Raw genomic sequence first — 12,060 nt, 5'->3', positions numbered from 1 at the left:
TAAATTATCCAGCTGCTAAATTAGCTAACGTTACAAAGCAACCAACACCAGCTACATGCAGCGTAGCTAAGATACAGCTAGCTGGCTAACCTTAGCTTGCTTGCTAACATCAATAATTGAAAAATGCAGTCTGTGTGGATAAGTTAGTTTGCTAGCTTCTGACGCTAATGTATGCTAACTTTCGTATTATGACAACTATACTGTAAATGATGCACCTAAAGTACAAAGAACAGGTGATAAATCACATCACTAACGTGGCCGGTCACATGATGCTAACTGCAGTTCACTAAGCGGCCAGCGGTGGCAGTAATGTTTACATTTACAGGCAAATAAACGGAATAAAGAAAAGAAAAGGAACAAAAGACCGAAAGAAATCTCCAAATAATCACAGAAATTATTTCCATGAAAGAGATTTTAAAGTTTGTGTTTCTGCAGCTGCCGTGGAAACCTTCACGTTAAAGTTCTTATTGTGATGCAGCCGCTGTAAATCCACTCTCTCATCATCAGTGTGCTCAGAAACAGCTGTGTTCTGGAAGCTGAATGGGATGTTTCAACCTGCCTCAACAGGCCAGCACTGTGATTACTGTCACACACACACACACACACACACACACACACACACACACACACACACAAACACACGCGTGTCAAACTTGAGAATGCCTCATGCCTCCTGACCCAAAACTTCCCCTCCTGCCACAAAGACTCAACTTCAACACAAAACATCACAAGAACATTTCAGACGCTGCAGAAACAGGCTCAGCGGTATACAGGACGTACTAGTATAAGTTAGTATTAGTATTACTAGTATCAGTAGTAGTAACTGTTGTACAGTCTCAGACAGAAGCACAAAGGGGCTGCAGCAGCTATAAATCTGCAAAATACTGCACCTTGTCAACACTTTCCCTCCATTGACTCTCTCTCTCTCTCTCTCTCTCTCTCTCTGCACAAAATACAGCTCGCTCGACCCTCTATCTTACCGACAACACACACACACACTCAAGAAAAGGTTATGGAGATAACAGAGTGTGTGTGTGTGTACACAGCGCCCTGACAGCTAGCGGACTAAATGACCCACATATGAGCACACACTCTTTTATCTGCAGCATTTCTTCATTTGAAGCTCCTCCATGCATTCTTAACCTCTCTCGACCCTTCTCTCTCTCCCTGTCTCACCTTTTAAGCAGAGCATGTCGTCCTCGCTCGCCCGGCGTCCCTCTGAGTGTGTGTGTGTGTATGTGTGTGTGTGTGAAAGTGAATCTCAGCTGACAAAGACTGAAAACACAAGTTCAAACACAGACTCCCCCCTCTCTCTCTCTCTCTTTGTCTCCCTCGCTCTACCACAATAAAAGCCCCCTCCGTCCCTCTTCTCTCTCTCTCTCTCTCTCTTCTCAAACCAATCCTCGCTCGACCCTAACTTCTTCTCTCCCATCATCCCCTCTGTCAGTGTAGGGGGAAACAGTCAGATCTCTCTCTCTCTCAGTCACTACTAGTAACAGTCCTGCATGTTTACCGCAGCAGAAGAAGAACATGTAGTCAAAGCATCAAAGCCTCATGTGCAGTAAAAACTACAGGATTTCTCTCCTGTGATGAATGTGTGCTGATGTTTGCTATCACGCACCTGAGAACAACTGTTGCTATGATGGATGAGAGCTATCACACACACACACACACCTGACTGAGAGATGACGTCATACCACGCAGGGCTGTTGGGAGATGTAGTCCTTTCTTCAGCCTCCCTCTTCCAGGTACTTGCTTCTCCAGACGAAAATAGCTCCATTAATCACCTTATAGTCTGCACTGGACACACACACACACACACACACACACACACACACGTTACTCAGCTGCATACACATCATCTAAAACATACTGTGTTGTTATAGTGTATAAATATAAGTTGTATCTCTCTCTGTCTCTCTTAATGACGGACTTATTGTGTCTAAATAAACAGTGTAAGCAGTAATCTTTACTATAAGTTTTAATTAATGATTTATTTCTAATAATCGTCATGTTGTGGATCGTTTGTCTCTTTAATCTGTTTTTTTGCTCGTTTTAACATCTATAAGCGCCTACAGCAAAGATCTGTATGAAATAAAAGTAACCACGAGATCTCGCGATAACTGGAAGCAGTGGCCGCTTTGGGTTGTTATGATTGGCCAACCGACACAGGCTGAAGCGAGCCGATTGGCTGCGCCGGTGGTAAACAAGGAAGTTAGCGTCTCTGCGGGCGGAAGCTAGTCGGTGGGTTCGGACTAAATACGATTGAATACAGTTAATGTGATTCTGCTGAGTGATGTTTATGACAGTTACGACTAAAGACTTTGATCACAGATAAACACACCCGGCGGTGAAGAGATCTGATCGGAAAAGAGGATTTTAAATGCGGGTTTAGCTCGTGAGCAGGGGGTTAGCCTGTGAGCTAACCCATTATTTATTGTTTCATAGCGTGAGGCTGCAGCCAGACTTCACCATTCATTCATTCATTCATTCATTCCGTTTAAACCGGAATAAGTGCTGTGACAATATCGAATTTTGAAATATAAATCAAATCTGTTAATTTGTTTTTGGGTCGAGATAAATCATAAAATCCAATGTAGAGTTTTTTCACTTGATTGACTGTCATTGATGAATTATAAATGATTAAGTCTCTAAAACATCAGGATGTGGGGCGTTATTAGCCCACCAGGTAACACCATGAAACATTGTGAATGCCTACTGAGCAACTTTTCCTTAACTTCAGAATGTTCTTTCACTGTCCCCAATAATATCTATAGATATATATATATATCGATATCTATCGATATATATATCTATATATCGATAGATATCCAAACATCTCCATCACAACTTCACAAAGCCGGATGTTAATGCTTTTAAATGAAACTTTTTTGGTCTGTTGCAGCACAAATGTCCGTCATCATACAGACTCGGGGAGAGGCAGGTGGAGGCGTGGCGGCTCACCTGCAGTGCCCTTTTTGTGGCCATTTTTCCAAGAGCCACGCCCACCAGCTGTCCCACATGGCGGCCTCTCACCCCGCCTCTCTGGACAGCGTGGCGGTGGGTCGCCTCGGGAAAATCGTGATGTACCAGAGCACCGCACGGCTGTTCCACTGCTCCGACTGCTTCTTCACCAGCCGAGACTTCACCAAACTGTACAAACACCTCATCTCCAAACACTGCATGGATGAGAGAGAGGGGGGAGGGAGGGAGAAGACAGGGGAGGAGATGGAGGAGGAGGAGGAGGGAGGAAAAGAAGGTGCTAAACGAAAGAGGAGCAGTGAAACTGAGGAGGAGGAGGAGGGAGGAAAAGAAGGTGCTAAACAAAAGAGGAGCAGTGAGGCTGAGGAGGAGGAGGAGGAAGGGGAGGGACATGATGAAGACCCCGCCCCCCAGAGGGCGGAGTCAGTGAAAGTGGAGGCTGAAGGAGACGAGAGTGTGCTGGTGTTCGATGGCGCCGGGTACCGCTGCCTCATCTGCAACTGGAGGACCTTAAAGAAAGGTCCGGGCATCAACCACGTGGTGCGGAAACACGACATCCCCAGAGCGTACGCCAACCAGTCCGTCCGCCGGGACGCTGACTCCGCCCTCAAGCAGGCGCAGAGCGGCGGGGCAGAGGAGGAGGAGGGGACGGCCGGGCTGAGCGGAGAGATGCTGAAGGAGGAGATTGAGGCGACGGCTAAAGTGGTCCGCTTCATCTCCAACCGCTTCGTGTGTCTGATCTGCGGCTGGAAGACCAAACTGAAAGGTACAAACAGGTTCTTTCTGATGTCAGGATCAGAAACATCTGGGAACATCAGGTTCACCCTGCAGTTCTCCAAAGAACCACCAGGGGCGCTCGTACCCCGCTTTGGGAAACACTGATGTAGCGCTCCATCAAATGATCAATCCACTGATTCAATTAAACATCAGGTTGTTTGTGTTGAACAGTTTGAATTATCAAAGCTGGCAGGTAAACGTCCTCTTGTGTCTGGAAGTTGCTTGAATCAGTCCTACCTGTGTGTTCACCTGTGTGTTCACCTGTGTGCTCACCTGTGTGCTCACCTGTGTGCTCACCTGTGTGCTCACCCGTGTGCTCACCCGTGTGTTCACCCGTGTGCTCACCCGTGTGCTCACCCGTGTGTTCACCCGTGTGTTCACCCGTGTGCTCACCTGTGTGCTCACCTGTGTGCTCACCTGTGTGCTCACCTGTGTGCTCACCTGTGTGTTGACGTCTTGTCCCTGCAGGTTTTGCCATCAGTCACGTGGTGCGCAGCCACGACGTGGAGCGTCCGTACCGCTGCAAAGACTGTAAAAGCTCCTTCTTCCTGCCCAGCCGGCTGCAGCAGCACGTCAGCGTCGCCCACCGGCCCGGCCGCTACGCCTGCCCCTTCTGCTGGTTCAGGTCACACTTCCTGGGAGGCTTCAGGAGGCACTGCAGCCGCTGCAACGCCAGAGAGGAGGGCGAGGAGGGGGCAGGAGGAGGAGGAGGAGGAGGAGGAGGAGCAGGGGAGGGCGAGGAGGAGGGGAACGAGGAGGATGTAGAGGAAATGAAGGAGACGAGGAAGAGGAGGAGGATAGTGACGGTGATAAAGGAGGAGGAAGACGAGGAGGAGGAGGACTGAAGGGAAAGGACAGGTGTCTGTTTGCTTTGTGATTCCTGGAACATTCGATCAGTTAGAAAGTCAATGTGTTCCCACATCGAGTCAGTGTGAACGTTGTCATTAAATGTCTTTTAATAACGTGGCCTGTAAACGCTCTGGTTCTTATTTAAACTCTCATGTTGTTTAAAATCGGTGTTTTTCTGAATGGAGTCTGGTGTGTGTGCAGAGAGCGATGTAAACAAAACAATCATCTTCCTCTGTAACAAAAAGGTCTATCTCTGTAGGGATCCTTTCTGTCATGTTGTCACACACTTAGAAGAACAATCTGAGCCTGTCAGTGGAAACAACCAGAACTTTCAGTGGACGACCTTTGACCCATCAAGGATTATGTTGCAGCCATTACAGCCAAGTTTAAAAACACCAAAGAAAATTTAGTGTGGGTGCGTGCATGTGTGTGTGTGTGTGTGTGTGTGTGCGTGCATGTGTGTGTGTGTGTGTGTGTGTGTGCGTGCATGTGTGTGTGTGTGTGCGTGCATGTGTGTGTGTGTGTGTGTGTGCGTGCGTGCGTGTGTGTGTGTGCGTGTGTGGTCATGTGACAGTAAACAGCGAGTCTGCAGGAAGGAATACTCGTTATTTATTTAGCCAAAAACATACAAAACAAACCCTCCAATCAGATCAGAGAGTGACGACACGCCCTCCCCGAGAGAAGAAATATGACTAACACAAGTTAAAGAAAACGATGTGAAGCACCGACCACAAAACACGAGCAGGAAGCACTTCCTGTCTGCGTCTTAACAAAATAAAACCCAGTTTCTTCTAGATAATAATCACACTGTGCGGGAGAGAAGAGTCACATGATCTGAAGAACACCATGATTACATCGTTTCCACTGCAGGAACAACTCATCCGTTTGTCGTCCATCACGGTGACTCAGGATATGTGACGTCACAATTCAGCAGTGACAATCAACCAATCAAATTAAACAATCCTCCAACCAGAGTCTGCAGAAAGGTGACACAACCTTTACCAACCAGGTAGAGCCTCAAAGACAGAAGCCTGGGCAAGAGTGCACAAAGCGGCTGTGACTGAGAACATCACGGGTTAGTCAAATCTCTGACAGCTGGTCAGAAGGAGGACGACAGTTTGTTCAGAGTTCAGTCACAACAGCAGCTCCTCCTGCAGGTTCTCCGTCTGCTTTTTAGACTGAAATAAAAAAAAGTGAGCGAGTCGCCGCCCGTAAACACGGCGAGACGTGTGTCTGTGTTCGGTTCCTGCAGTGGAAACAGCTTAAAGATCGTTTAAAGAACCCAGAACCTTCTGACGGCTTTAACATCAGCTCCACAGAAGGGATACATTCCACTCGGTTTTTCTACATCTTAACAGGAAGTCACAGCAGCCGGAGGCGGCCATTTTGTGTCCCTGCTGAGTCACTCAATCAGCGCCGTAATGAACAGAAATAATCCTTACACGACGCCATCGTCCCGTCCTCTTTGTTCGAGCTTATGTCAAAGTCTAACATCGTAACAAGATAAAGTGTAATCGAGAAACAGATCTGTTCTAGAAAACGTCACCTCACATTTAATGTTTCATACGTTTGATTGACAGCTGGAAGTCGACTCCGCCCCCTGTATGTCTCTGGTTACCCCGCTGTCTGTCAATCATTCAGGTCATCCAGGAAGTTTAAAAGTCAGAGAGCCGACCTGAATAAGTGACAGCCACGCTGCAGCGCTGGTGGAGTCAGGGGTCAGAGGTCAAATGTGTCGAGGGCACCACGCTCCCTCCAAGGCGGACATGTTGATTCCTCTCAGGTCGCCGAAGTCGTCGCCGTCCCCGTCGCAGAACTCGCCGTCATCGTCGTGGTCGTCAAGGCGAGGCGTGTGATTGGTCGATGCCTTCTGCTGGAGACGCCAGAAGAGAGCGAGTAGGTTAGACAGGAACGATTTCCAACAGGTGAAAAAGTTTCATCACGACACGGAGACGTTTTTACCGTCCGGACGACGGGCTCTCTGAAGGGGGGGCAGACCATGTGGAAGCGGGGGATGGCCACGTGGAACACTTCCTCTTTGTTGGCTGCAGGAGGAACACACGTCAGAACAATCCACACTTGTGACCTTCAAAGTGAGACAGTGAGTCAGAGTTACCCAGCCGGTGGAAGGTGTAGTGACCCTCCATGTACTCTGACGGGGTGGAGAAGGTGGTGCAGCTGGCGTACTCGTGGACCTTTCCAGGAGTCATGACCGGAAACTCTCCTGCACGCACACGCACACACACACGCACACACACACACACACAATGAGCAGGTAATATCAGCCAGTCCCAGCTGAGCTGTGCAGGTGGTCATGTGATGTGAGCATCATACCGACCACGCCGGGTCCCTGAACCTCCTCCACGTTTCCGTCCGAGGTGGTGATCTTCCAGTAACGGCTGTCGAGCTGACAGGCGGCCTCAGGCGACGCGCTGCTCGACATCTCTATCCTGAAAGCACACACGGATTTTACAACAGGAGCAACACGTGCTGTAGCAGACAGACAGGCAGGCAGAGAGACAGGCACCTGATGCGGTAGGTGAAGAAGAAGTGCGGTGGATGGACGGAGGAAAGCTCTGGCAGGAAGGAGGTAGAAACAGAGACTGTGATGTCACCGGTGGTCGCCACGCAGCCTTTATCATGGACGTACCTGCAGACACGAGCACGCGACAAACATTGTTCAACACGGCAACGTTCATCACTTCCAGATTTACATCAACGCTTCATACCTGAAGATCTGGTCTCTGATGATTGGATATTCTCCTGTGACCACGTTGTTGACGTAGGTCGTGAACCACTCTAAGAAACAGGAACCTGAATGCGCGCACACACACACACACACACACACACACACACACACACACACACACACACACACACACACACACACACACACACACGATTATTCTTTTATCTGGTGATTGAAACAGGAAGTGAGAAGAGGATATCCATAAATGTACATAAAACTATTTCTGAAGAAAACTTAAAAACATGAGACTCTCATGTTTCTTTGGTTCTGATTTCTCAGCAGATTTACGGACGTTTCACTTCATCTCAACATATTCTTTCATGTCACCTTGGAGACGAGCGAACACACCTGTGATGAACATGTCGATGGCAGAAGGATCCTGAGCCGTCTGATCCTGAGAGACAAAGACAATGAACAGGATTTACACGACGAAGAAGAAACTGCAGCAGCTCAAACACTGATTCTGTTGTGTGTAACTAAACCAGATCAGGGTTGGACTTTGGTACTGAGCAGCTGCGTGGCAGCAGAATGAGAACACAAGCACACAGATGCTAAAAAGTCTTGAATACGAGGAACGTAGATTTTGAATATCTGACATTTTTAAATTGATTCTGGTCTTTAAACTCGGCCTTTGTCTCAAGTGAACAACACGCTTTGTGACATTTATTTTGAAAAGCGAGGCAGACAGGAAGGGGACGTACAGGGCAGGGGTAGAAGCTCTCGAACATGCTGCGGCCCTCTGCCGGCTGCAGCGCCATGTACTGACTGAGGCCGGTGTGGAAGCAGAAGGTGAGCGGGAGGCAGCGTCTCATCCCCTTCCTCTGCTGGAAACCTCCCGCCGCCGTCTCCACGTCCAGCAGCACCTCCGAGCGGTAGTGGTTAGACAGGGACATGCTGCCCATCAGCCTGAGGAGAGACAGACAGGTGAGCAGACAGACAGGTAGAGAGCAGGTTGGTCAGGGAGACTGTCAGACAGACACCGACCCTGGGATCACCAGTTTCTGTCCGTTGTGGATGCGGTACGAGCAGCGGTAGTCGTCTGGGAGTCTGCAGCCGATCTGCGCCTCGATGTCGTTAAGCTCCACCTCTGTGGCGCCCTCTGAAGAGGAAAACAAACACACCACACTTCAAACACACCAAAGGGTCATTAATTCATGAATACAAATCTACAACTCGTGACCCCTGACAAACACCCGGCCTGACGTCGCTGTCGTGTTGTTGCTCGTCACCTTTGAGTGATGCGATCATGCGGGGACACTTCTGCAGCAGGAAGCTCTTCAGCTGCTCCCAGGCTCTCTTCAGGACCGGGTAGTACTGGATGTATCGGCCCAGGTCCCTGTAGTACTGTTTGAACAGACAGTACCAGGATACACCGCTCTGCAGCCGCTCCGCACTGAACACACACACACACACACACACACACACACACACACACACACACAAACTTTTAATCAATGAAATTAAAAAAACCTTTATCATAATGAATTCGTTCCTGAGTTTACTTCCAACCTTTAAACTTCAGAAACTTTAACAGACGGCTGCTGTACTGATAACTGTGATGCACTGATTGTATGCTGATTAAGTATTTGTGCAAAGCTAGGCTAACTGCTTCCTGGTATCTGTGTTCTGTCAGAGAGACAGGAAAGACATGTGCTTGCTGTCGTGAGACTCTGAGTGAAATCCATGTGTGAAGTACTCACTCTGTGAGCAGCCAGTGTTTGGAGCAGAGGAACTTCCACAGCGGGTTGTGTTTGGACAACTCATTCAACCTCCTGCTGACATAACTGCAACTACAGGACACACACACACACACACACACACACACACACACACACACACACAGGAAGATACTGTATTTAAGAAAATAACAATAAAACCCTGAGTTTAGTTTGAAATGCCAAAAGAAGAATCTCAACCGTGTACTTAAGTGTAGTTCAGTTAAAAGTTGAATGGAACAACTTTAAGAGGACTAAAGAGTACAGATATAACCTCTCTGTGCTTCCGTCAGAAGCTCACAAACGTAAACAAACAGTTATCAGCTGCTAGCAGGCGGCTAACTGCGAAACAAGATATTTATCTTGTTTTCAAAGTTGCTAAGCTAGCTCTGTGCTACATGACAGCTACCGCATAGGTCTGCTCTTCGTTAATAGATCAGTACAACCAATCGATTTTACATATTTTGACCCCTATTAATAAGAAATGTTCTCATAATAAACAGCTAGCTGCGATGCTAACATAAAGAGCATCGCGTAATTTGACTGACTTAGCTTGTTCTCTGACAGTCACTTTATTTTGAGCTGTTTCTCTTCATTAAACGGACATTGATCTTTAATAGAGGATTCTTTGTTTGAAGTATGTCAGAAGCTCTAACTCTGCTCACTGACTGTTCGTGTTGTTGTTAGCCGCCTGTTAGCTTAGCAGCAGCCGTTAGCCTGCTGCCCGTCCTGCGGCTTGTTTACTTCTGTTTTTAAATAAAAACACAAACATTGTGTCCGTTCAACCCCCGCAGAGTGAGCGGCAGCGAGCGGCCTGCGGGGTCTTGTACGTACTGGATCAGATCTCTGAATCCCAGGAAGGATAAAATGTGCAGCAGCGGATCTGAAGGGAGCTGATCCATCCGTAACTCCGAGGAAGCGGCCATTGTTAGCGATACTTCTTCTTCTTCGTTGTTTTTTAAAGTTGCTTATGATACAGTTAGTTACCGCCACCTAACGGTTGGAGTGTGGAGCATAGTTACCAGTGCCTAAACATCAGAAGGTTAACAGCACTGCATGAGAGATGTTTTCACGCACGCACGCACACACGCACACACACACGCACAGGCCACACAGAAGATTTTGATTAAAGATCATTAATAAAGAGGCATGGATGACAGTTGATGACAATAACACTTCACTTCTTTATTATCACTGTTTAAGTTTTATTTAGCAACAGTTACAGTAAAAAAACCAACTAGATGTTTTTCCATGTTTCCATTTAAATCTTTATTATTTCAGACTGAAATATTCGATTACTGTTGTATTCCTGTTAATAACACAAAATGTCTTAATAAAGTAAAAGAGGGAAAAAAGTACATGTGGTTTTATACATTAGTAATTAATTAATGCATAATAATCATGAAACTGTGATTAATCCTCGACTATAATCGTACCATCAGAATCTCCAGGCGCTGCATCCCCAGCTGGGTGAGGTCCTGAAGCAGTTTTTTAGCGACTCCTGATTCTTGGCTGTCGAGGGAAGGTTGTTCTCCGAGATACAAAATATCACACAGCGCACAAGTTATGGTGGAGACAATGTTGGTTACTGTGGCTGTGCTACAACTGAACCGTGTTGCAAGATCTAAATGGGCGCAATTAAGTTTCAGTTTCATCAAGGTCATCAACAACTGATCAACGAGGGGCATACTTTGGACCGCCCAGTCAGAGTGATATTTAAGCTCGAATTTAGAAAGAAGCGTCTCCACAAACAGGACGGTGGCAGCGTCAGGCAGCCCGGTGTAAAACTGGACTCTGTCAGGACAGGAAGAAATTTGGCTGAAAGAAAAAGTTTGTTTTTGTTTCTCTAACTGTTGTTTTAATCTTTCATTGTCTCTTCTCAGCATGTCGTTCTCCACCTGAAGCACCACGAGACTTTTTGAAGTACTGGGGGGCGCTTTAGAAGCTGCACCGGCAGCCTGCACCTGCTCTGACACTTTATCCTCACGGAGCATGGGCTTCTTCCTGTTACCAGCATGGCAGTATCTGTCCAGCAGCAGAAAAGTCTTCCCCTCATTCCAAGCAAACCTTGTTGGCCCAGCAGCTTTACCATGAGGGAAATGCCAACTGCAGACCCTGGAGTTGCAGGTCGGGGTGAAGTCTGCACGCCTGTAAATGAAAGAGAAATTATGATCGCCGATCTGCTTTAAAGTAGATAAGTGTCACTTTCTCACACTGACACGGAATGTCCAATACCAGCCCAGAAAGACATCACTCACTGACTCACAGCCTGTCACAGTGTGACTGAAGCATCACGTGCTCTTACTGGATTAGAAGCTGAACCAACCTCTGACAAGACCCTGCTGACGCGAGCTCCACGTTTCTATCGGCATTTGTATCGCTATGAACTCACTTCTTTGTGTTTTGGTTGTCAGCCGTGTCTATGCTTTAAAGCCAGGGTTAGCTAGCCAATGTTAGCAACAGCTGTTTCACCATCTGTGATACCATAAACGCCCCCTGTGTATCTGACCGTGCTTATTTGCTCCTCTATGTTTAATGTCTGGCTTGTTTTATTGCTGACGACTTCAAACGTGACTTGTCTGAGACATCGGTCTCTGGCAGTTGTTCACAGCTTCGTTAGCTTGTTGCTAACTTTAACAAACTTACCTGATCTGCTGCACCCATTTCTTCTTTTCTTTCTCTTCCGTTGGGAATCGGTAGAAAGACAGCTGCGGTTCTGTTTTAGACTCCGACCTGTTGAAACAGCGGGGAACACAGCACTGCGGCATGTTGACGGTACGAGACGCTGGACCCGGAAACGGTCTCGTTCTTCTTCTTCGTCTTCTTCTTCTTCTTTGCGTTTATTGGCGGATCGCAAACCGACTTTAAAGGTGAATACCGCCACCTACTGTCCCGGAGTGTGTGGACTCACGGCATTACTTCAGAAATACTTTATATTAAATCACATTCGGACGATACAGTTGTTCTGATACAGAGAGAAGCATGACG

The 12,060-nt window shown here is 47.4% G+C and overlaps 2 protein-coding genes and 1 pseudogene across 3 annotated transcripts; 1 reads left to right on the top strand and 2 right to left on the bottom strand.

The window, feature by feature from the left end:
- Positions 1-3,228: 3,228 nt before the first annotated feature.
- LOC138603284 (zinc finger and BTB domain-containing protein 47-like) lies at positions 3,229-4,604 on the top strand. The gene is made up of 2 exons (XM_069674965.1): positions 3,229-3,748; positions 4,228-4,604. The coding sequence occupies exons 1-2, from the start codon at positions 3,229-3,231 to the stop codon at positions 4,602-4,604; spliced, it is 897 nt and encodes a 298-aa protein (XP_069531066.1).
- A 596-nt stretch (positions 4,605-5,200) lies between these two features.
- Positions 5,201-10,000, bottom strand: fbxo3 (F-box protein 3). Of its 2 annotated transcripts, none has more exons than XM_069675202.1 (12): positions 9,907-10,000; positions 9,058-9,147; positions 8,587-8,750; positions 8,342-8,456; positions 8,059-8,263; positions 7,706-7,751; positions 7,338-7,422; positions 7,136-7,258; positions 6,943-7,058; positions 6,725-6,832; positions 6,571-6,653; positions 5,201-6,481 (listed from the first exon to the last, which is right to left on the bottom strand). In XM_069675202.1, the coding sequence occupies exons 1-12, from the start codon at positions 9,996-9,998 to the stop codon at positions 6,335-6,337; spliced, it is 1,374 nt and encodes a 457-aa protein (XP_069531303.1). In that variant the 5' UTR covers positions 9,999-10,000; the 3' UTR covers positions 5,201-6,334. The 2 variants fall into 2 exon arrangements, with proteins under 2 accessions (XP_069531303.1, XP_069531304.1); XM_069675203.1 differs by having other exon boundaries at positions 5,201-6,478.
- Positions 10,001-10,274: 274 nt separating this feature from the next.
- Positions 10,275-11,847, bottom strand: LOC138603719 (THAP domain-containing protein 2-like; annotated as a pseudogene).
- Between the last annotated feature and the right edge of the window lie 213 nt (positions 11,848-12,060).

This window comes from Semicossyphus pulcher, unplaced genomic scaffold (assembly GCF_022749685.1).
Source record: "Semicossyphus pulcher isolate SPU_LCO1_2020_fin unplaced genomic scaffold, fSemPul1.0.p SCAF_24, whole genome shotgun sequence".
In the NCBI taxonomy this organism is placed as follows: Eukaryota; Metazoa; Chordata; class Actinopteri; order Labriformes; family Labridae; genus Semicossyphus; species Semicossyphus pulcher.
The sequence above is the reverse complement of the archived record's forward strand: the minus strand, read 5'-3'. Positions and strand labels throughout refer to the sequence as shown.